Source organism: Gorilla gorilla, chromosome 3, assembly GCF_029281585.2.
Source record: "Gorilla gorilla gorilla isolate KB3781 chromosome 3, NHGRI_mGorGor1-v2.1_pri, whole genome shotgun sequence".
Lineage (NCBI taxonomy): Eukaryota > Metazoa > Chordata > Mammalia > Primates > Hominidae > Gorilla > Gorilla gorilla.
Genome location: NC_073227.2, coordinates 58,335,932 through 58,358,824, shown reverse-complemented (window position 1 = coordinate 58,358,824; position 22,893 = coordinate 58,335,932). Strand labels below are relative to the sequence as shown.

Genomic DNA, 22,893 nt, shown 5'->3' with positions numbered 1-22,893 from the left:
TCCCTTGTCTGCCAACCAGATGCAGAAGATCCAGTGGGCAATTTCATTTTATAATCTTGATTGGCACCCACACCCTTGCCCCAACTTCTGACTCTTTGGACTGTACCATAAAAAGGAAATAAACCTTTACTATACTAAAGCACTGACATTTTGGGGTCTGGTGGTCTGTTAATAGATAAATGATTAAAGAAAGCAGTTATAAAAGAGAATGGTTTGATAAACAGTTCAAATATATAAATTTATATTGTGATGTGCAGGGTTAAAAAGCCTCAAGAAATCTTTTGAGAATGAATTTAATTTGAGAGATAAAAGAAAAGAAGAAAGGAAGAAAAGGAGAAAGGGAAAGAAGGAGAGAGGGAGGAGAGAAAAGTGGAAAGGAGAAAGGAAAAAGTCAAGAAGGTATGAAAGAAAGAAGTGCAAGAGAAAAAGGAAAGACATGAAAAGCCATTTTAAACTAACAATAAACATGCACTGTCATGAAAGAAAAACTTTACTGTGGAGAAAGTCATTGTCTTATGGTGGAGTAGGCTTAAAATGAGGAAAATGAAAAAGACGTTAAGTTCTACTTAGCCCCTAGCTTAAGAGACGGGGGGAAGAAGGAATGTTAACTGTGTCATTCCCCTGTTTCTTGTGTTTGTTTCCTCTTTTTCTATCCAATAGCTGAGATTTTCTTGTCACAAAGCACCTTACGACTTTCTATTGTGATTGGGAAATAAGTAGGAAACCTTGGGCTGCTCAAGATTTATGAAATCTCTGTGTTGCTGTAAAGACTTGCTCAGGGCAGCTAAGCAATTAGGTTCATCAAATACCTCATCTTAACAGTATTAACTTGAAATTATAAACCAAATTTACATACCTTAATTTGATAACATGAGATTTGATAAATCGACCGCCTACAGAAGAATGTCGAAATATCCTAGACATCTGATTTTTAAAAAATAAGTATTAGTCTTCAGAACTTAAAAGTAAAATAAAAAATAATTTTTTAAAAGAAGTGTTAGTCTTAAGAAAAGTGTTATTCCTTGTTTTATCTAGAGACTTGGGCAAAAAAAATAAAAATAAAAAAGATTTTCAGCTTATTCCCAGTCATGTTAATGGGTATACTGACAGTTGTAAGACTAAACCTGGGTCTAATCTTTGTGGAACCAAATAACCACAACAAAATTGTTCAACTTTGCTAAGCCTCTGTAAAATGGGATAACAACAATATCTGCCTTATACAGTTGATTTGAGAATTAAGTGAAATTATATCACACATTTTACACCTTGTCTGGTATCTACTAAGCTATTGATGATAGTTTTAAATACTGTCAAGTAAATTAAAAGTACATGCTATTTTTTAAGACAGCATCCCTATTTCTAAGAAAGCTTACCTTGTTTGCTGCACTCATCCCAAATATGGCATCTCATCCAGTACTGATAGAATTTGTTGATTTCTTAAATGATTATGTCATCACTAGACCATTTGACATGACTTGAAATGACTTCTGCCATGTGACTCTGACACCCTCACTTGTTAGTCATCTCTATGAGAGACAGGATTTCACAACTGGTACTATGCTTGGGAATAAGTTTCACCACACTCTTATATCATCAGCATTTCATTACTTAGCTTTTCCAGTCTAAGCCATTGGAAATTTTTCAGTATTCAGGAAACTGATTTCCTAAAGGGTTCTGATTCCAGCTGGCTATTGAGGCACTGCCTTTTTGTCAAAAAAGCACTGGGCTAGCAGGGTGCAGTGGCTCACGCCTGTAATCCAAGCACTTTGGGAGGCCAAGGTGGATAGATTGCTTTAGCCCAGGAGTTCCAGACGAGCCTGGGCAACATGGCAAACTCCATTTCTACCAAAAATACAAAAATCAGCCAGAGTCATAATCTGGTCTCAAAATAAATAATAAATAGATAAAAAATTTTTTAAAAAGCACTGGGCTGAGAGTTATCAGTCAGAATAACAGGTCGATGTAATTTTACATAAGATCTATTTCCATGGTAAATTTTGCCCCCAATTTCTACATCCTGTCAGAGTAGGGAAAGTCTCCCTCCCCACAAGATTCCTTCCTCTCCCTGACTCTTCTAATGTAGTAATAATGCCCAGTAGACTTTACCTCCTAAATGTTAAATCCACTTTCCTTGATTCAATCTGATTGCTATGGTCTCAAATCAGCTCCTTAGAAACTTGTATTTGAGCCTTTGCAGCAGCCTCCTCATGGCATGTTGATGTGGTTCTACCCTATCTTCTGTCCCCTCAGTTGTTCCCTCTGAATGCTGCAGCCAGGATGATATCTTTAAAATGCAAACCTGAGTATATTAGACCCTGTCTCAAGTTCAATATTTCCTTCAACACAATCTTACCCCTTCATTGGCCCCTACTTTGCCCCATCCCTACCTTCAAAGTCTTCTCTCTCTCTCTCTCTCTCTCTCTCTGTCTCTCTCTCTCTCTCTCTTTCATTTTAAGGTGTTTATTTTGTAAAAGCTTGTATGGCAATATCCTAGACAGGACTTGAACAGGTACTTAATATATACTCAGTGACAAGATTAAGCACATTAAGAGAAATGAAAGAAAACTAGGTCACCAATAACAGTTTATAGGACAATGAACCATTTTCCTGGAAGAAGAAAGATATTCAACATAAGAAAGAATAGGCCAGGTGCGGTGGCTTATGCCTGTAATCCCAGCACTCTGGGAGGCCGAGGTGGGTGGATCATGAGGTCAGGAGATCGAGACCATCCTGGCTAACAAGGTGACACCCCGTCTCTACTAAAAATACAAAAATTAGCTGGCCATGGTGGTAGGCGCTTGTAGTCCCAGCTACTCGGGAGGCTGAAGCAGAACAATGGCCTGAACCTGGGAGGCGGAGCTTGCAGTGAGCCAAGATTAGGCCACTGCACTCCAGCCTGGGCAACAGGATGAGACTCTGTCTCCAAAAAAGAAAAAAAAAAAAAAGAATAAAGAACACTTACAGCAGGAAAAATCAAATTTACATACTTAGAAATTATGTTACAGTTAACAGACAAAAGTTTGCTTAAAGTTATACCTCCTTTCTTGATTTCCATTAAAATAACACAGTTTCTCAGAATAACCATGGAGACATCACCTTTCCACCCAGAGTTGAGAGTAAAACCACTGTCCAAATAACAAGGTCGCCTTCCATGCTTAATATAAGGCATATAATTACCATTTCTAGTTGAAGGCTGGTGATAATTTTTCTACTTTAACTATAGTCATTGAAAACTGTTATTAAAATTCCTGCTAAAAGGATAGCAATAGCAACAGCTAAAGCTATTCCACAATAGAAAATCAACTGTCTCAATGTCAAAACATCCCCAACAGAGGGCACTGCATATTGGGTGTTTTCTTCCATCAGTTGTATGATCTGGCACTCTGGTCTGACAATATCAGGCAAAATCACTCCATCGGTTACTTCTCTTTCTAGGATAGGTAGCTCTGTTGGGGTAGCTATAGTCTCTTTGTACCCTTTTAGACTAGCTCAAACCTGTGCCTGCTCTGCAACTCTAGTTTATTCTCAAGATGTACACTAAAGAGAAAAGGTTTTGAAAGACATGCTCAATCCAGACCAGAGTCCTATTATCCCAAGTTTAGCAGCAAACATCAGAGATACTCCCATGGGAAAACAAAAAAGGTTTTCCCATAACCAATGGCAGTCAAGATAGCACCAATCTTCCATTTTCCTGTGCCTCTCATGACTCCACCAAAGGTACCTGCAAGTGCATCAAATAGATGAAGAGGAGCAAAAACAGGCATCACTTGGCTCACAAAGGGAAATAATATCGTTGTCAATGGTAAATACATAGGCAACCACACCCTTCAAAACAACAGTAAAACACTTGCTGCAAGTGTACACACACTGGCACACAGGAGAACAGTAAAGTGGGAACACCAAGCCTGCTCATGATTCCTTGTTCCCACAGCATTACCCACTCGTACACAAGCTGCCACACCAAAGCCAGGGGGCAACCATGTAGACTACAAAGGCCAGTTCACAGATGATGATGCCCTGAGCTTCAAGCTCTGTCACATTAATCAGTCCTGCAAGAAGGGTTCGAATTAAAACAGTCTGTCACTCAATATATACCATGAGCATACTGGGATAGCCAGCTGGATGTAGGAGCCCCACTCCTGGGAAAAGTCCCTAGTCCAACCTCCCCAAGTATTGATATGAATTTGTTTTTCCACCACATGTAGAGGAAAAGAAGTGCAGAAAGGAAGAACTGGGAAGTGGTGTTGGCCCAGGCAGATTCTAACCCTCTAAGTTCCACAGTCTACAAGCAAGAGTGCATCAAGGCCCACATAGACTGCATTCTCTGTGACTCCAGTGATAACTTAAGGCAAGTTGATGCCCTGACTTTTGTAAATATCTCCTCTGCAGCCAGAACAGGAATGCTGCTGGAAGAGCAAGAATGAAAATCATCACATAAATTTGGGCCATCCTGGTGATGTCAGGATCCGCTTAAGAGCAGGAAGATGCTGTCAGTATTGAGAAAGATGGCCCAGCAAGGAAAACAGCACAGCATCAAGATAAGGATTCCTCTTTGAAGTATGGTCCCCACACATTTTAGGTTCTTGCCTACAAAGGATTGGGACATTAGCTTGTCACAAGGGGAGGCTAATCCAGTTGTAACTGAAATACCAGTACCATTCACAAGTGTAACACTACTCAACTTGACTGCCCAGATGTCCACAGAATATGGGATGGATGATGCAAATAAGAAAGATCATCAACTATGCAAGGAACACCAGGCTTTGAGCAAGGGCTGCCAGCTCCTGCAGCCTAGCACCTTAGGTAGTGGGCGGTGTGCTGGCAGACTCCACGCCATCCCAGATGGTAGCCAGGGCTCCATGCTATTGAGTGGAGAGGGTTCCGTGGCAGCCAGGATGAGCACGTTGGGAGATGGAAGACGGAAGCGGAGACAGGAGGCTGGGCTGACCTGCCCTGCCCTGCCCTGCCCACTAACAAACCCACTACAGGCACAGCCCTCCCAGGAAGCGGTGGATGGTCCCCTGGCCTTTGGCCACCCCCATCCCACCCTTACTCCCACCTGCTTAACTCTTTTGTAACCCCTCCCCTGATCCTGGTCTAGCTGGAGAGGGGCCAAAACCTCTTATCTACTGATTTAATTGCCTTTCCTAATCACAGTAGGCTGGTTCACACCTCTGTGACTGTGTACATTCATTTTCCTCTTCCTACAACTTTTTTCCCCCCCTGGCAAATTTCTTCAATTACAACCTTACCTTACTTGAGAAACTCTAATGACAATTAAGTTAGCTCTAACTTGCCCTCCTCAAAGTTGAACACTCCTTTATTTGGGCCACCTTGTCATCTTGAATATGATTTTATTACATTAATAGCAATTATCACACTGGTTTACAATAGTGTCTCTCTCACTCTACACTATGAACTGTGGTAAGGCAGGGAGTGTGATTTATGTTTATATATCCAATGCTCCACACATTGTCTGGCCCACAGTTAACACACAAGCCATGTTTGACAAATAAATGAGTGAATGAATAACTGAATTAATGAATTAAGAATCAACAATATGGTAAAGGGAAGAAGATGGTAACACATTGTTTTATCTGCAAATTGTGTTGCCAAGTGAAAGTAGAAATCTGTGGTTATCTGCAGAAAGGTGGGACCCAGGAGGCCCCAGTAGTGACCTCACATGTTTGGGTCATTCCTCAGGTTTGGATCAGTTCTAAGTCATGACACTTACAATTTCACTAAGCTTCTCTGAGCCCATTTTATTTCCATCACTCAGGGAACAGGGAGAAAAGGTGATTTTTATATCTCTAGCACATCTGATAAATGTCCTTTGAAATTCTGAACTGTGTACATATGACACTTTGGGGAAGGATTAGGAGTCTTATTATATTACAGTATAAGAAAATATCAAGATTCAATTCAAACTAAAATGTGATATTAACAAACCATGGTCCCCCAATGCATCAACCTCTATTTAAAAAATGGCAATTCTGGTATAGTACAATACTGGTGTGACCTTTACTAAAAGCTTACAAGTATTAATTCCATACTGCATGGCAGGCATTGGACTGATTCTTTTGTTTAAAACTCACACTACCTTAGGAGGAAAAGTATCATTCTCATCAGCTCCATTTGATAGATGAAGAAACTGAGACTCAGGATATATAATCTTGTCTAAGGTGGCACAGGAAGTGGTGGCTCTGTAATATGAACCCAGGGAAGCCATCTTTAGATCTTGTGTTAAGCGCATTAAGTGACTTTGACAACTTTGAATTAATTACATATTTGAAGCAGATGTTAAAGTTGGTGGGAGACAGGCAGGTAGGAAGGTCATGGTGAAAGAAACCCTTAAAGAAGCCCTCAAAGGCATCTTTTATTTCCTGAATATAAATCTCCTAAGAGATAATCTCTTCAGAGATTGTTTACTGCTTCTAAGTTTAACAGGGGTAGGGGAACTATTCCTCCTCAGATACCTAATGATTGTTATAACTAGTTTCTGGAAAGTTTAACTCATATTTACTTTTTTCTGTTGGAAACTCAGTAATATGATGCTTTTAATGTGATCCAAACTACAAAAACTAATTGTATCCTTTCCCTTTTTACAGTTCAAACCTAAGAATAGATCATTTTACTAGAGATTATTCTATATGAAACAAGATAGTGTGCTCATGGTAAAATGGGGGAAAAAACTTCACCTTAAAATCAGATACCAATTGTAGTCTTTGGTTTGAACTCCAGCATTAAAAAACAAAATAACATATTTGAAACAATACATATGGCTCTGACTAATTAGCTTCATACCACACAGGTACTGTTTTTGACAAGTTTGAGCTTGCATCTTTCCTTTGGTTGTGAACTAAATGCAGATTAAGTCCTCAAGGAAGATCAGTAGTTACTGCATGCCAGGTAGGGAATCCCTTTTGAGGTTCACCCATGAAAATAATCAGGCAGGTTATGCAAATTTCCTGTTACTGTCAAGGGAGTATGTGCCAGCAGAGGGCAAAAACACCAACAAAACTGATTCTTTTCCTCTTTCCTCTCCAGGAAAGCTTCCTGCTGACTCAAAAGGATTTTTCTTCTTCTGAACTCCTATTATGGGAATGGATGAAATCACTTACAGAGCCACAGAAGGAAACAAAGCAAAGCCAGGATCATGAGTTGGATTATCTGGAGGCCTAGGCCAATGGGGAATTATTGCTTGCAGTCACTGATCAAGCAAAAACTTTTCCTTCTTGCTTATGAAATTTATTTAAGAAGCTGAAATTATGTAAATGATAATGAGTTGTGAGAAAAGAATTGTAGTAGATATTTGTTCTCTATCCAAATTGCACTGAGTGGGGAGGTGTACCCATACCCCAGCTTCGAGAATTGACTGATAACAGTTCACACCTGCACTTCTCCAGAGAATTGTCCTTGTCTGACCTGAGCACCTTACCTTGTTTAGTAATGTCTGGTAGGCTATGCTCCACCTTCCCTGGGCAGATCCACTGGTCTAAGACAAACAACCCAACCCTCTAATTTCTGGGAAGAATCACCTCCTTGATTAATCTAAGCTCCAGATCTCCCAGAGAAATCATGCTGAGGCTACATTTTTGAAACTACATTTTTATCTAGCTTCTTCCTTTGCCCTTTCCTGCTGTCCTCACTTCCTTATGAATTTTTTTCTGAAAGATCTTGATTAATAAATTATTTAATCAAGATCCCCCAGTCATAAGTTCTGTGTTTTGGAATATAACCTATACAAAAATAAATTAATTGGTACTAGATAATGCTCTGCTATGCATCTATTTCAATGTCTATTCTTTGGAAGTTCTGTCATCACACATCCCCAAGTTTTAGATAAGGTTTTTAGCTAACAGCCAGGAAAAGATTCAATAAACTTAAATGAAAAAGTGTTTTTAAATGTAATATTTTTTGTCTCTAAAGAAGTTTTTGTATTGCAAATGTAATCTCTTAAAATAGAGGGGAACGAAGAATGAAAAAAGAAATATTTTTAAGATGTCCTTTTAAAACATAGTCCCTCAAGCTAGTTGTTGTAGTTTTAGAATATAAAGAGCCCAGTAAAGATGGTTTCAGTGAGAAGCTATTATTAAGAAATGAGATTAGAAAGTTATGGAGTCAATATCTGTAGCCTTTTGATACTGAAAATTCTGCATAGTGGATGGGAGTCATGAGAATTTTCCAGTCTTTATTTTGGAAATCATTTACCTATCCAACTATAATAACTGTCATGTCATTTATAGTATTATCTTTTTGGATTGTCCTGAGCATTCAGTTCCAAAGTGAAGTCAATGTATCATAGAACATATGGAAAAATTCCAGAACTCATGTTTATATTTATTTTTATCTAAACAAACAATTTTTTACAGCATTGGCTTTGAGGTGTGAAATCTTAGCAGAAGTACATTAATTACTGGATGCTCCCAAGGGGAAAATGGAGACCAGTGTGTTAGAAAGATTGCTTGTCCTAGGATATGTACTTGATAAATTATTCCTGCATTCCATTTAGTTAAGTAGTGATACTTCACACATTAATTTTAAGTAATTAATATTAATTTAATCACACTAGCAAGTCTCAGTATGTAAACAATTAGTATCTTGTTTTAATTACCAGACTAGTCATTTTTTTTAACTTTGGTAAAAACGATGGAGTACTGTCAAAACATAAATCCAGTTTTTAAACAAAACAGTTCCATGCAAACTCTACCACACGTATGGCTTTCATATGGCTTTTGGGCATAGAAAGATGGTAGAGACAGACAATCTTCAACATTTTTGCTGAAGAACCATGATTTAAAGTATTAATATATCATTAAAGTGGATATGTTTCACTCACCTCCTCTCTTTGCCACCAATGAAAAATAACTGAGAACTTATTGGGGGAGTGGCAAGACGGCTGCCCAGATACAGCCAGAAAGGAACTTTCCCACTGAGAGAGACCAAAATATTGAGTAAGCCAACATACATCAAACAGATCTCTGGGAGAGAAAACACTCAGAGTTGATAGAGAGGCAATGCAGACACAGAGGCTGAAGATGAGGAAGCTGGCAACCCTATGTGGTCTTGCTGGATGTTAGGACTAGCTCCCGGCCCTGAATAGCAACTAGGGAAGGGGTGAATGAAGTGACTATGAGGCAATTCACTCTTGCTGGGGATCTCTAGGATCATACCTACAAGAGATCCCACAACCCCCATAGACACTTGAATTGGCAGGGGATCTGCCTCGAGAGTAGGCAGAGAGAGCTCCTGCCTGCATGGATCCCAGAGAGTTTTGCAAGTGAGGCAGCTACAGCAAAACATGGCCATAGGAACCCATCCTCCAAGGCTCTCGCCCTTCCTCCAAACAGCTCTGACCTCTGCTGACCGCAGGGCCAGGAGAGAGCAGGGCTGCCTTTCTCATGAGACTAGGGTGTGTCTCTTCTGTACAGCTGGCTGTCCACCAGCCCCTCCCAAGGATGCTACCCGGCTGTTCCCACAAGAACATGCACACAGCAGAGCCTCCACTGCCCAGTATGAGTGCTTTACTGGTTTGCGAGCATATCTGCTCCCCAAGCAGAGCCAGTCTCCAATCCCATGAGGCTAGAAGATAAAGCTGCAGGCTCAATCTCAACTCCGTCAGATTAGAGCACATAGTTCAGGAGTGCCAAGCTGAGATCTGTGGCTGGTGCTTCAGCAGGGGAAGAGCCCCCACTCTCAGAACACTGAGAAGAGTGAGATATGGATTGACGGGCTGGTACAGAAGCTGGTGTGCCTCCCTCTACGGGGATAATCCAGAAAGAGTGTGGCCTGTCTGACAGCCACTGCCTCTGCCCAAAGAAACACCACAGCTCTGGACACCTAACAGCCCAGTGATCTGGGTTCAGAAGGCTTGGGACAAAACCAGCTGGTTGGGCCAGATACTCAGGAAGCAAACAGAATGAAACTTGGGTGAGGGAGAACAAGCTGGGCAGGCCCCACAGCTATCTGCTGCGCAAAAAAACTGAGAGCCACGAGCACCACATAAGCTGCATACCCATGACAACACCACCCTGCCCAGAGACCCCTCACCCTTGACAGTAGGTCAAAGCATCAAGAGACCACCTTCAGATATACCCCACAACCTGCTCTGACTCCATCAAGCTTCCACAACATTGCAGGTCTCTTGGCAACCTAATCTTTAGCTTGGACTGTCACTAGTAGAGGCAGAAACACAGCCTACCTGGGCACCCCTTGAGGCTAAAGAAATGAGGGCATGGTGCCAGTGATTAAAGGGGGCCCCCTAAGGCACAGGGATGGACCTGGTAAGAGCATCATCTCTCTTCAGTGCCACAACCACAGAGCACTGTTGCAAACACACTGAAATACACAAGAGCAGGGCAGCTAACAGCCTATCTGCCAGTCGTTACTCTTAAGCACCATCTACTGGATCACAGTCTTAATTATAACACCAACAAAATTCTTCCAGAACACATGCTTATGAAACCCATGCAAGAATCTAGCCACAAATAAAAACCGGTACAGAACTTTGGCCCTCTGAAAGCACCAAGAAATGAAGACAACAGACTATACTCAACTTATACAACAGCCAAAATCTCAAGGGAAATAAATAATAAAAAAAAAGCCCCATTCAAACGACAGCAAATTCAAAAAGATAAAGGAACATGAGACCTCTCATATGAAAAAGAATAGGTGCAAGAACTCTGGCAATTCAAAAAGTCAGACTGTCTCCTTGCCTGCAAACAATCACCCTACCTCCCCAGCAATGTTTCTTAACCAGACTGAAATGACTGAAACTACAGATATAGAATGTAGAATCCGGATAGCAAGGATACTCATTGAGTTGCAGGAGAAAGTTGAAATCCAATCCAATGAGTCCAGTAATATGATCCAAGAGGTGAAAGATGACATAGCCACTTTAAGAAAGGACTAAACTAAACTCCTAGAATTGAAAAATTTACTACAGGAATTTTATAATACAGTTGGAACAACAGAATAGACCAAGCTGAGGAAAGAATCTCAGAGCTCGAAGACCAGTTCTTTGAATCAACTTAGGCAAAAACAAAGAAAAAAGAAATTTTAAAAAAGAACGAAACCTCCAAGAAACATGAGATTATGTAAAGAGACCAAACCTATGATCCACTGGCATTCCAGATAGACAAGAAGAGAGAGGAACAACTTGCAAAACATATTTAAGCATAGGATCCACAAAAATCTCCCCAATCTCACTAGAGAAGTTGACATGCAAATTCAAGAAATTCAAAGAACTCCTACAAGAGGCAATATAAGACAACAATCCTCAAGGCATACGGTCATCAGATTCACCAAGGTCGCTGCAAAAGAAAAAAAAAATCTTAAAGTTAGCTACAGAGACGGGTCAGGTCACTTATAAGTGGAACCTAATCAGGTCATCTCAGCAGAAACCTTATAAGCCAGAAGAGGCTGGGGACCTATTTTCAGCATCCTTAAAGAAAAGAAATTCCTACCAAGAACTTCATTCCCTGCCAAACTAAGCTTCATAAGTAAAGGAGAAATAAAATCATTTTCAGATATGCAAAAGCTAAGAGAATTCGTTACCACTATCGGCCTTACAAGAGGTCCTTAAGAGAATGCTAAATGTCAAAATGAAGGAACAATACCAGCTACCACAGAAACACATTTAAGTATGTAGCCCACAGACATCATAAAGCCACTATAAAATCATCTACAAAACAATCAGCTAACAACATGACAGGAACAAAATATCATATATCAACACTAACTTAAATGTCAACGGTCTAAATGTCCCACTTAAAAGGCATACAGTGGCAAATTGGATAAAAACACAAGATTCTACAATCTGCTGCCTTCAAAAGAACCATCTCACATGTAATGACACCCATAGGCTCAAAGTAAAGGGATGGAGAAAGATCCGTCATGCAAACAGAAAACAAAAAGCAGCAAGAATGGTAAAGAAGGAAAAACAAGGCCATTACGTAATGATAAAAGGATCAATTCAACAAGAAGACTCAGCCATCCAAAATACATATGCACCCAACATTGGAGAACTCAGATTCATAAAACAAGTTCTTCTAGACCTATGAAGACTTGGACAGCTACACAATTATGGTGGGAAACATCAACAGTCCCACTGATAGCATTACACAGATCATTGAGGCACAAAACTAACACAGAAATTGTGGACAAAAACTTGACACTTGACCAACTGGACCTAACAAACACCTACAGAATACTACACCCAACAACCATAGAATATATATTTGTCTCATCTGCATGTGGAATATACTACAAGATAAATCAAGTATTTGCCCATGAAGCAAGCCTGAATAAATTTTTAAAAAATCACAGCAAGCACACTCTCATACCACAGTGTGATAACAATAGAAATCATTACCAAGAAGATATCTCAAAACCACACAACTACATGGAAATTAAATAACTTGCTCCTGAATTGCCTTTGGGTAAACAACAAATTTAAGGCAAAAATCAAATATTTCTTTGAAATTAGGGACAGTAAAGGCACAAGACATCAACATCTTTGGGGTGCAGCTAAAGCAGTGTTAAGAGGAATGTCTATAGCACTAAACAACTACACCAATAAGTTAGAAAGATCTAAAATTAGCAATCTAACAATGCACATAGAGAAACTAGAAAAACAACAACAAACCAACACCAAAGCTAGAAAAATAAAAGACAATTAAAATCAGAGCAGAACAAAACTAAATTGAGACACAAAAATCTGTTAAAAAAAGATCAACAAAACCAAATTTTTGGTTTATTGAAAGAATAAACAAGACTGATAGCTATCTAAATTAGAAAAAGAGAGAGACAATCTGTATAAGTACAATCAGAAATGACAAAGTTGACATTACAACCAATCCCACAGAAATACAATCCCACAGAAATACTCAGTCTATTATGAACACCCCTATGCATGTAAATTAGAAAACCCAGAGGAAATAGATAAATTATTGGTAACATATAACCTCCATGATTGAACCAAGTAGAAATTGAAAACCTGAACAGACCAATAACGAGTTCTGAAACTAAATCAGTAACAAAAAACCTACAAACAAACAAAATCCCTGGACCAGATGAATTCACAGCCAAATTCTACCAGACATACACAGAAAAATGGGTACCAATCCTACTGAAATTATTCCCAAAAAATCAGGAAGAAAGCAGTCCTCCCTAATTCATTCAACAAAGCTAGCATCATCCTGATACTAAAATTTGACAAAGACACGTGAAAAAAGAAAATATCAGGCCAATACTCCTTATAAACATAGATGCAAACATCCTCAACCAAATACCAGCAAACCAAATCTAGCTGCACAAAAAGTTAATTTGCCACAATCTAGTAGGCTTTATTCCTGGGATGCAAGTGGCTCAACATACACAAATCAATACATGTGATTCACCATATGAACAGAATTAAAAACAGATTGATCATCCCAATAGATGCAGAAAAAGCTTTTGATAAAATCCAACATCCCTTCATGATAAAAACCCTCAACAAACTAGGCATTGAAGGAACATATGTCAAAATAATAAGAGCTATCTATGACAAACCCACAGCCAACATCACACTGAATGGGCAAAAGCTGGAACCATTCCCCTTGAGAACTGGTACAAAACAAGGATGCCCACTCTCTCCACTCCTATTCAACATAGTACTAGAAGTCTATGCAGAGTAATGAAGCAAGAGAAAAAAGTAAAAGGCATCCAAATAGAAAAAGAAGTAGTTAAACAATCTATCTTCACAAATGATACGATTCTATGTATAGAAAACGAAGACTTCACAAAAAAAGCTCCCAGAATCGATAAACTTCATTAAAGTTTCAGGATACAAAAAATCAACATAAAACAATTAGTAGCATTTTATTTATTTATTTATTTATTTATTATTATTATACTTTAAGTTTTAGGGTACATGTGCACAATGTGCAGGTTAGTTACATATGTATACATGTGCCATGCTGGTGCACTGCGCCCACTAACTCGTCATCTAGCATTAGGTATATCTCCCAGTGCTATCCCTCCCCCATCCCCCCACCCCACAACAGTCCCCAGAGTGTGATGTTCCCCTTCCTGTGTTCATGTGTTCTCATTGTTCAATTCCCACCTATGAGTGAGAATATGCGGTGTTTGGTTTTTTGTTCTTGCGATAGTTTACTGAGAATGATGATTTCCAATTTCATCCATGTCCCTACAAAGGACATGAACTCATCATTTTTTATGGCTGCATAGTATTCCATGGTGTATATAGACTGGCAAATTGGATAAACAGTCAAGACCCATCAGTGTGCTGTATTCAGGAAACCCATCTCACGTGCAGAGACACACATAGGCTCAAAATAAAAGGATGGAGGAAGATCTACCAAGCAAATGGAAAACAAAAAAAGGCAGGGGTTGCAATCCTAGTCTCTGATAAAACAGACTTTAAACCAACAAAGATCAAAAGAGACAAAGAAGGCCATTACATAATGGTAAGGGGATCAATTCAACAAGAAGAGCTAACTATCCTAAATATATATGCACCCAATACAGGAGCACCCAGATTCATAAAGCAAGTCCTGAGTGACCTACAAAGAGACTTAGACTCCCACACATTAATAACGGGAGACTTTAACACCCCACTGTCAACATTAGACATACCAACGAGACAGAAAGTCAACAAGGATACCCAGGAATTGAACTCAGCTCTGCACCAAGCGGACCTAATAGACATCTACAGAACTCTCCACCCCAAATCAACAGAATATACATTTTTTTCAGCACCACACCACACCTATTCCAAAACTGACCACATACTTGGAAGTAAAGCTCTCCTCAGGAAATGTAAAAGAACAGAAATTATAACAAACTATCTCTCAGCCCACATTGTAATCAAACTAGAACTCAAGATTAAAATTAGTAGCATTTTAAAACACCAATAATGTTCAAGCTGACAGCAATATCAAGATGCAATCCCATTTACAATAGCCACAAAAAGAATAAAATACCTAGGAATGTATCTAATCGAAGAGGTAAACGATCCCTACAAGGAGAACTACGAAACACTGCTGAAAGAAATAAGAGACAAAATAAACGTCTCATGGACATGATCATGGATTGGAAGAATCAACACCATTAAGATGACCATACTGCCCAAAGCAATTTAAAGATTTAACACTATTTCTATCAAAGTACCAAGATCACTTTTTACAGAATTAGAAAAAAAAAACTATTCTGAAACTTATACGGAACGAAAAAAGGGTCCAAATCACCAAAACGATCCTAAGCAAAAAGCAAAATGGCAGAGACATCACATTACATGAACTTTTAGGGAAATGATTTTCGATTTAAAGTTATGCATCCAAACTTTCAACTGAGTGAAATATAGAATGCAGGATTTTTTCAGTATGAAATAATTCATAAATTTTACATCCCATGAACTTTTTCTTAGTAAAGGTACTTGAGGGCATATCTTACTATATCAATGAAAACAGGGATGCAAGAAGCAATGGATCTCACAAAAGGGTGCAGTCCTGTCCTGGTTAGGTTTACCTTTGTCAAGTGGACCTACAGCGCAACTAGTTGAAATTGAACAGGAAACATAAAGTTTTAGAAAAGAAGATTTAAAGAAATATCAAGACCTTGGAAATGTCTGATAATACAGTAAAATGGTAGAGGGGTTACACACACATGAAAGAGAGAGAAAGTATATTCATACTTAATTCCAGGAACATTATTTGAATGGCATAAGAACTGTGGTAATAATTGTAAAAAACAAAAACGCTATTTGAATAGCCATGGAAATGGAAATGCTCTTATTGCTTTTCAACATTTAGAATCAACTCATGTAAATAACAGGATAAATTGTAAATATTTTCTCACATTGTGAATAATACAGAGAAAGGATAGTACAGTGAGGGAGAATGGGAATGCTAAAGTTCTCATCTTTTATTAAAGGAGATCAGTGTCTAAAGCTAATCATAAAGAATCATATTAACATAGTGCTCTATTTGGCCATTAATTCTTGGTTCTAGAATAACTCTTATAAGTTTAAAAGACTACAATCCAAGCTAATATATTGAATTTTGCTAAACAAATCTATGATCTCCATAGCCATGCTTTTCATGGGACAAAAAATGGAAGACTATTCTCTTTGCCTTTCTGCTATGACAGTTAAGGAGATGGCTCACCCAATGTACTTAAAAAATTACAAATAACTTGATAAATACATAAGCTATTTAAAAAGCAAAATACATAAGTCATAACTAGATTTAAGATTAATATCAAGAATTATAGCTATACCATGTCCTTTTATATAATCTTTTTAAGTGCTGTCAAAATAAACAAACTGGTAAGCTGATTGTGGCAACTCTATATTCTTACGTTAAAAAAGAATAAAGAAAATGAATCGAAAAAGATAAAACGAAGAGTTAAAAATAGAGAAACATTTGTTTCAACCAACAATTTCTCAGGAGTTAATTAGTTGCCTACTCTAATCTACTATATACATTTGATGGTGCACACAGTATACTGAATATTTTATACATATTAAGTAACTTAATCCTCACAACTGTATGACTTACATACTATATTATCTCCATTATACAAAAGAAGAAATTGAGACTAAATTCCTATATAACACCCACATTCAAAGTGATGCAAAAGACACATTAATAAACATTTAAAATTTCTGTTGAGCTTACCATTCTTTCAATCTGATGACTCCTTTCTATAAACTCTCTTGAAGATCTTATGCCATAATTTTCTTTATATTTGATATTTGTGACTTTAAAAGAGGCAAGGTAATAGAAAGACTTATCATCTGAAAGGTAAAACAAACGAAAGTCTCATGGTTAAAGGTAATAAGTTGTTTTGTCCCCTACGTCTTGCCCACACCTGCTAAATAGGCTACAATAATGCAGTTTATTTCTACTTAGTGTAAAAACTCTTGAAGACACTTTTCAAATATTCTGTAATTTCACCACTGCTGCTGGTTAAAATAAAAAATTCTGATCCCAAAGTACTCATACATAACACTCCATTTATAGATATTTATGCATATCAAAATATTCATAAAATTGGACATGCAACATACAGTGGAAAGATAATATCGAAAGAAATTGCTGAAAGTCATGTAAATGTCATCAGTTCCCTCAAAGAATTGCTAACAGGTATATCAGACATAAGCTGTATTATGAAGATACACTGAACAAGCTGTCAAATTTTTTTATGCTACTGCTAAGCTTACTTAAGTAGAAGTCCATATTTATTGTTTTCACCTTCTTTTTTTCCCACTCACTCCCTAATTCTCTGCATTCTGTTCCTAACACACCACTAAAGCTGTCTTTTTCAAGGACAACCATTGTAATGTCTTTCACGGTTTTGTTTGTTTGTTTTACTCCTTGATTTCCTTGTAGCCTTCATCATGTTCCCTGAAAACCTATCTTTGGTTTTATGAAGCCATCTTCTAGTTTTCTTCCACCTCCCTGACCATACTTCGCAGTCATCTTGGTGGGCTCTTTATTTCCACCCTTCTCCTTGGCATTCAAAGATTCTATCTTTGACCTGGTCATATTAAGTACTTTTTGGTAATCTTAACTGGGATGGCCTTACCCACTAACTATTTATTGATGACTCCTAAATTCTTTATCTTTAGACCAAATCTTTGTCATGAGTTTCAATTCTACATCAACTGACTTCAGAAGACTGCTTATTGCACATTAAATAGGCACCTCTAATATATTTCCAAAGTGAAATAATCATTTACTCCCTTATTTACTTAAACCTGCTCCACTTCCTATATTTTCTATCTTTGTGAACAGCCCTAACATCCACATGGTCACCCAAGGCTTGGTTTCATCCTCATTTCCAATATCCAATTAATTTTTCAGTCTTTAAATCCTGTAACTATAACCCATTTAATCTCTAATCTCTCTCTCTCTCTCTGTCTCTCTCTCTCTCTCTCTCTCTCTCTCTCTCTTTTTGAGATGGAGTCTCACTCTGTTGCCCAGGCTGGAGTGCAGTGACACTATTCCAGCTCACTGCAACCTCCACCTCCTAGGTTCAAGTGATTCTCTTGACTCAGCTTCCTGAGTAGCTGGGATTACAGGGGGACGCCACCACACCCGACTAATTTTTGTATTTTTAGTAGAGAACAGTTTCACCATGTTGGCCAGGCTGGTCTCGAACTCCTGACCTCAAGTGATCCCTGAGCCTCGGCCTCCCAAAGTGCTGGGATTACAGGTGTGAGCCACCGCACCTGACCAGATCTCCAATCTCTTACTGCATTTTAAACATTCATTTTAAAACATTTTTTAAATGTTGAAAACATTTAAATATTCATTTAAATTTTTTTAAATGTTAAAAACAAACATTCATTTAAAAACATTTTTTAGATCATAAATGTTGTATCAGAAAATCTGGAATGACCAGAAAATTATATACAAGAGAATAAAAATCTGTAAGTGTAATATCTAGAAGTAATTGATGTTATAATTGCGGTTTTTATTTATTCTGTTAAAATAATTGTTTTACTTGGCTGAGATAGCTTATCATCACAATTTTGTATCTTTTTGTTCCACTTACAAAATTGATTCTAAGCATTATCTTACTTCTTTAAAAAATACATTTTGTTCATTCAAAATGAGATGTCAAGAAATATGAATCAGGGTGACATTTTACCAAAATAGTTTACAATCTATTTGGCTGTTTTGCTGACAATTGTTGTTTCTTTATTTTTACTGATGGATGCGTGGATGAATTAATCAATATTTACCAAGTTCCTAACATACACTAAACTGTCTAATCAACTCTCACATATATTATCTTATTAAATTTAATGAATTCAAGCTATTTCTCAAGGCACATCTTGATAAGATTTCACAATTAAAGTTTTATTACAAAAAAAGATTAAAATTAAGATTGATCCCAGAGTGACACAGCTATTCTATTCATTATCATATACATATCCCTATATTGTCTTTAAGAATTTCCATGTTAGGCAAAAGCATATTCTGGAATCTCGTAGAAGTAAAAGTGATTTTAATATATAAGTGCTTTTAAAAGCGCTAAAAATATAAGTTATATATGAAGCATAACTATATTAGTCACTATACTATAGCAATTATGTTAATGTTGAACTTTTGTCTTAACTAATAATACCTTTCCTTTATTGAATTGTCCTTATATGCAGAGAACATGATATTTGCCATTTATTGAATCTTTATTATATGCTCAGCTCATTTCACCAGTGAAGAAATTCAACATTAAATAAGGTTTTATAAAAGATCAATTAGGAAGCCATTGTAGAAATCGAATTTAATAATGGCAAATATTTGTGAGAAATTGCTATATACTATGCACTGTGTGAAAACACAAATCTAATTTAATCATCACAACAATTTTCTGAAGTAAAAATAATAGTATACCCCTTTACATAAGAGTACTGAAGCCTAGTGAAGTAGAAAAGAAGTTTGCTGAAGATCACCTAAATGGTGCTGGGAAAACTGGCTAGCCATATGTAGAAAGCTGAAACTGGATCCCTTCCTTACACCTTATACAAAAATCAATTCAAGATGGATTAAAGACTTAAGCGTTAGACCTAAAACCATAAAAACCCTAGAAGAAAACCTAGGCATTACCATTCAGGACATAGGCATGGGCAAGGACTTCATGTCTAAAACACCAAAAGCAATGGCAACAAAAGACAAAATTGACAAATGGGATCTAATTAAACTAAAGAGCTTCTGCACAGCAAAAGAAACTACCATCAGAGTGAACAGGCAGCCTACAAAATGCGAGAAAATTTTCGCAACCTACTCGTCTGACAAAGGGCTAATATCCATAATCTACAATGAACTCAAACAAATTTACAAGAAAAAAACAAACAACCCCATCAAAAAGTGGGCGAAGGACATGAACAGACACTTCTCAAAAGAAGACATTTATGCAGCCAAAAAACACATGAAAAAATGCTCACCATCACTGGCCATCAGAGAAATGCAAATTAAAACCACAACGAGATACCATCTCACACCAGTTAGAATGGCAATCATTAAAAAGTCAGGAAACAACAGGTGCTAGAGAGGATGTGGAGAAATAGGAACACTTTTACACTGTTGGTGGGACTGTAAACTAGTTCAACCATTGTGGAAGTCAGTGTGGCGATTCCTCAGGGATCTAGAACTAGAAATACCATTTGACCCAGCAATCCCATTACTGAGTATATACCCAAAGGATTACAAAACATGCTTCTGTAAAGACACATGCACACGTATGTTTATTGCGGCATTATTCACAATAGCAAAGACTTGGAACCAACCCAAATGTCCAACAATGATAGACTGGATTAAGAAAATGTGGCACATATACACCATGGAATACTATGCAGCCATAAAAAATGATGAGTTCATGTCCTTTGTAGGGACATGGATGAAATTGGAAATCATCATTCCCAGTAAACTATCACAAGAACAAAAAACCAGACACCGCATATTCTCACTCATAGGTGGGAATTGAACAATGAGAACACATGGACACAAGAAGGGGAACATCACACTCTGGGGACTGTTGTGGGGTGGGGGGATGGAGGAGGGATAGCACTGGGAGATATACCTAATGCTAGATGACGAGTTAGTGGGTGCAGCGCACCAGCATGGCACATGTATACATATGTAACTAACCTGCACATTGTGCACATGTACCCTAAAACTTAAAGTATAATAATAATAAATAAATAAATTTAAAAATAAATAAATAATAAGTAAATAAATAAATAAAATCAAGGTATGCTTGGCTCTTGGGATTTCATGGGAGAATAATATTTTGTGGGAAAATATAATCCCTACATTCCTGGAAGTGGATCCAGCCCTATAGAAGAGGAAGACAAGTGATGCTATCTCAATGCAAATTTTACTCTTTAGGTTTTCAAGTAACCAAACTTTAAAAACAGCTTTAGATAATTGGGTTTCTGGATTTTGTTAAAACATAATTCTAAATACTAAAATCTTTAAAATATTTCATGCAACTCTATAAAGCATTTTTTTACCCCATAACAAGTGGTATAACAATTGATTCTTTAAAATCCTGAAAAATTTATCTGGGTCATGAAAATGCTTGTTGAAAATATAATTTACTATATAATTCCAGTAACTAAACAACAAAACCAACAAACACAAAAAATACTGAGACAACTGGCAAATTCAGTGTCTGAATTTTTTTAGTTAGTGTCGTAATTCGTGTGAATGGTAGTGAATGTTATTTTATTCATTAATCTCGAAAGAGCTTTACACAGTTATGAAGGCAGCATTTTATATATATATATATCATCATAAAACATAAAAATATATGTATATTATATGTATAACACATAATATGTATTATATATAAGATTTGTGTATACATATGTGTGTATATAATTTTTCACTGGAAGAGGATATTTCTAATACATACAACTGACAATGAATATATATATCCAGAGATAACTCTTTGAAATCAATAAGAAAAAACAGATGACTCAATACAAAATGGGAAAACGACTTAAAAAGGCACTTCACAATAGCAGAAAATCCAAATGAGAGACTGAGACATGGACAGATCCTCTACATCATTGTAGAACAGATAAATGCACATTAAGATTACGAGGATAATGCTATAACCTACACCAAATTAGCAAATATAAAAAACTATGGCAACACTAAATGTTGGTGAGGATATGGAGCAATGGGAACTAAGATGCAGTGCTGGTAGAAAACAGTTTGGTATTATCCATGATTATAAAAAAGCACATGCCCTGGCCAGAAGCGGTGGCTCATGCCTGTAATCCCAGCACTTTGGGAGGCCAAGTCAGGCAGATCACGAGGTCAGGAGTTAGAGATCAGCCTCACCAACATGGTGAAACCCCATCTCTACTAAAAACACAAAAATTATCTGGGCATGGTGGCGGGTGCCTGTAATCCCAGCTACTCGGGAGGCTGAGGCAGAAGAATTGCTTGAACCCGGGAGGCAGAGGTTGCAGTGAGCCAAGACTGTGCCATTGCACTACAGCCTAGGCGACAGAGCAAGATTCCATCTCAAAAAAAAAAAAAAAAAAAAAAAGCATATGTCCAATGACCCAGTGGTTCTGCATCTGCATAGTTCCTAGACAAACTCTTGGATGTGTGTACAAGATCTGTGTATAAAAATATTTACAGCAGTATTGCTTTAATGACTAAAACCTGGAACAACCCAAATGTCTATAAGTATTTGAATAGATAAGTAAATTATGGAATATTTAAGATAATGAATATCAGTCAATAATTTAAAAAAAAAACAGACTAAAGCTGCCTTCAACAAGGCAGATGATGCTTGCAACAATGTTGAGTAGATGCAAGCCTCAAAAAGATACGTACAATGCTGTTATACTCATTTAATGTTCAAATATGATTTCGTTTTAAGACATTTTCTTTCTCTTTGAGGAAATAATCAATAAGAATCCAAATGGAAATCCTGAGAATAATAAGCACACATTAATCTAAAAGTCTTTTCATCATGTCAAGTAATAAATAGAGACATGAATTCTATCAAGCATTTAATAGTCAATTAATAACACAGTAATTGTTTTTTAAAATGATACCCAAGTAGAATTGAAAAATTTTATGGAGTTGTAAAAATAAAACCTGAGAACGTTTAAACAATGTTTTACTACGCAGCCTGTGGTTCTCCATGGCATATGTTCTTTTTCCCTTGTATATATCTGAAGATGTATTCCTGTGATCTCTGGCTGAAGGGCACTGATAAATCAACCATATTCAAAAGTTACTGATTTTATTAATTCTTATTTTAAAATTGCCCAGTTTTAAAAACAGTGGATAATTGGTCAGAATTATAATGCACTGAAAGCCGATCATTCATAATTACTGAAATCTTTAGAATAAAAAT

General features: G+C 37.3%; 1 protein-coding gene across 1 annotated transcript in view; it reads right to left on the bottom strand.

Annotated features, from left to right (window-relative positions):
* Positions 1-22,893, bottom strand: part of TMPRSS11F (transmembrane serine protease 11F) — a 136,762-nt gene that overhangs the window by 22,164 nt on the left and 91,705 nt on the right. Inside the window, exons 4-5 of the mRNA XM_004038740.5 lie at positions 16,680-16,798; positions 857-924 (exon numbers count right to left, since the gene is read on the bottom strand). Of these exons, the coding sequence (XP_004038788.3) occupies positions 857-924; positions 16,680-16,798 (187 nt within the window). The remainder of the gene's footprint in view (positions 1-856; positions 925-16,679; positions 16,799-22,893) is intronic.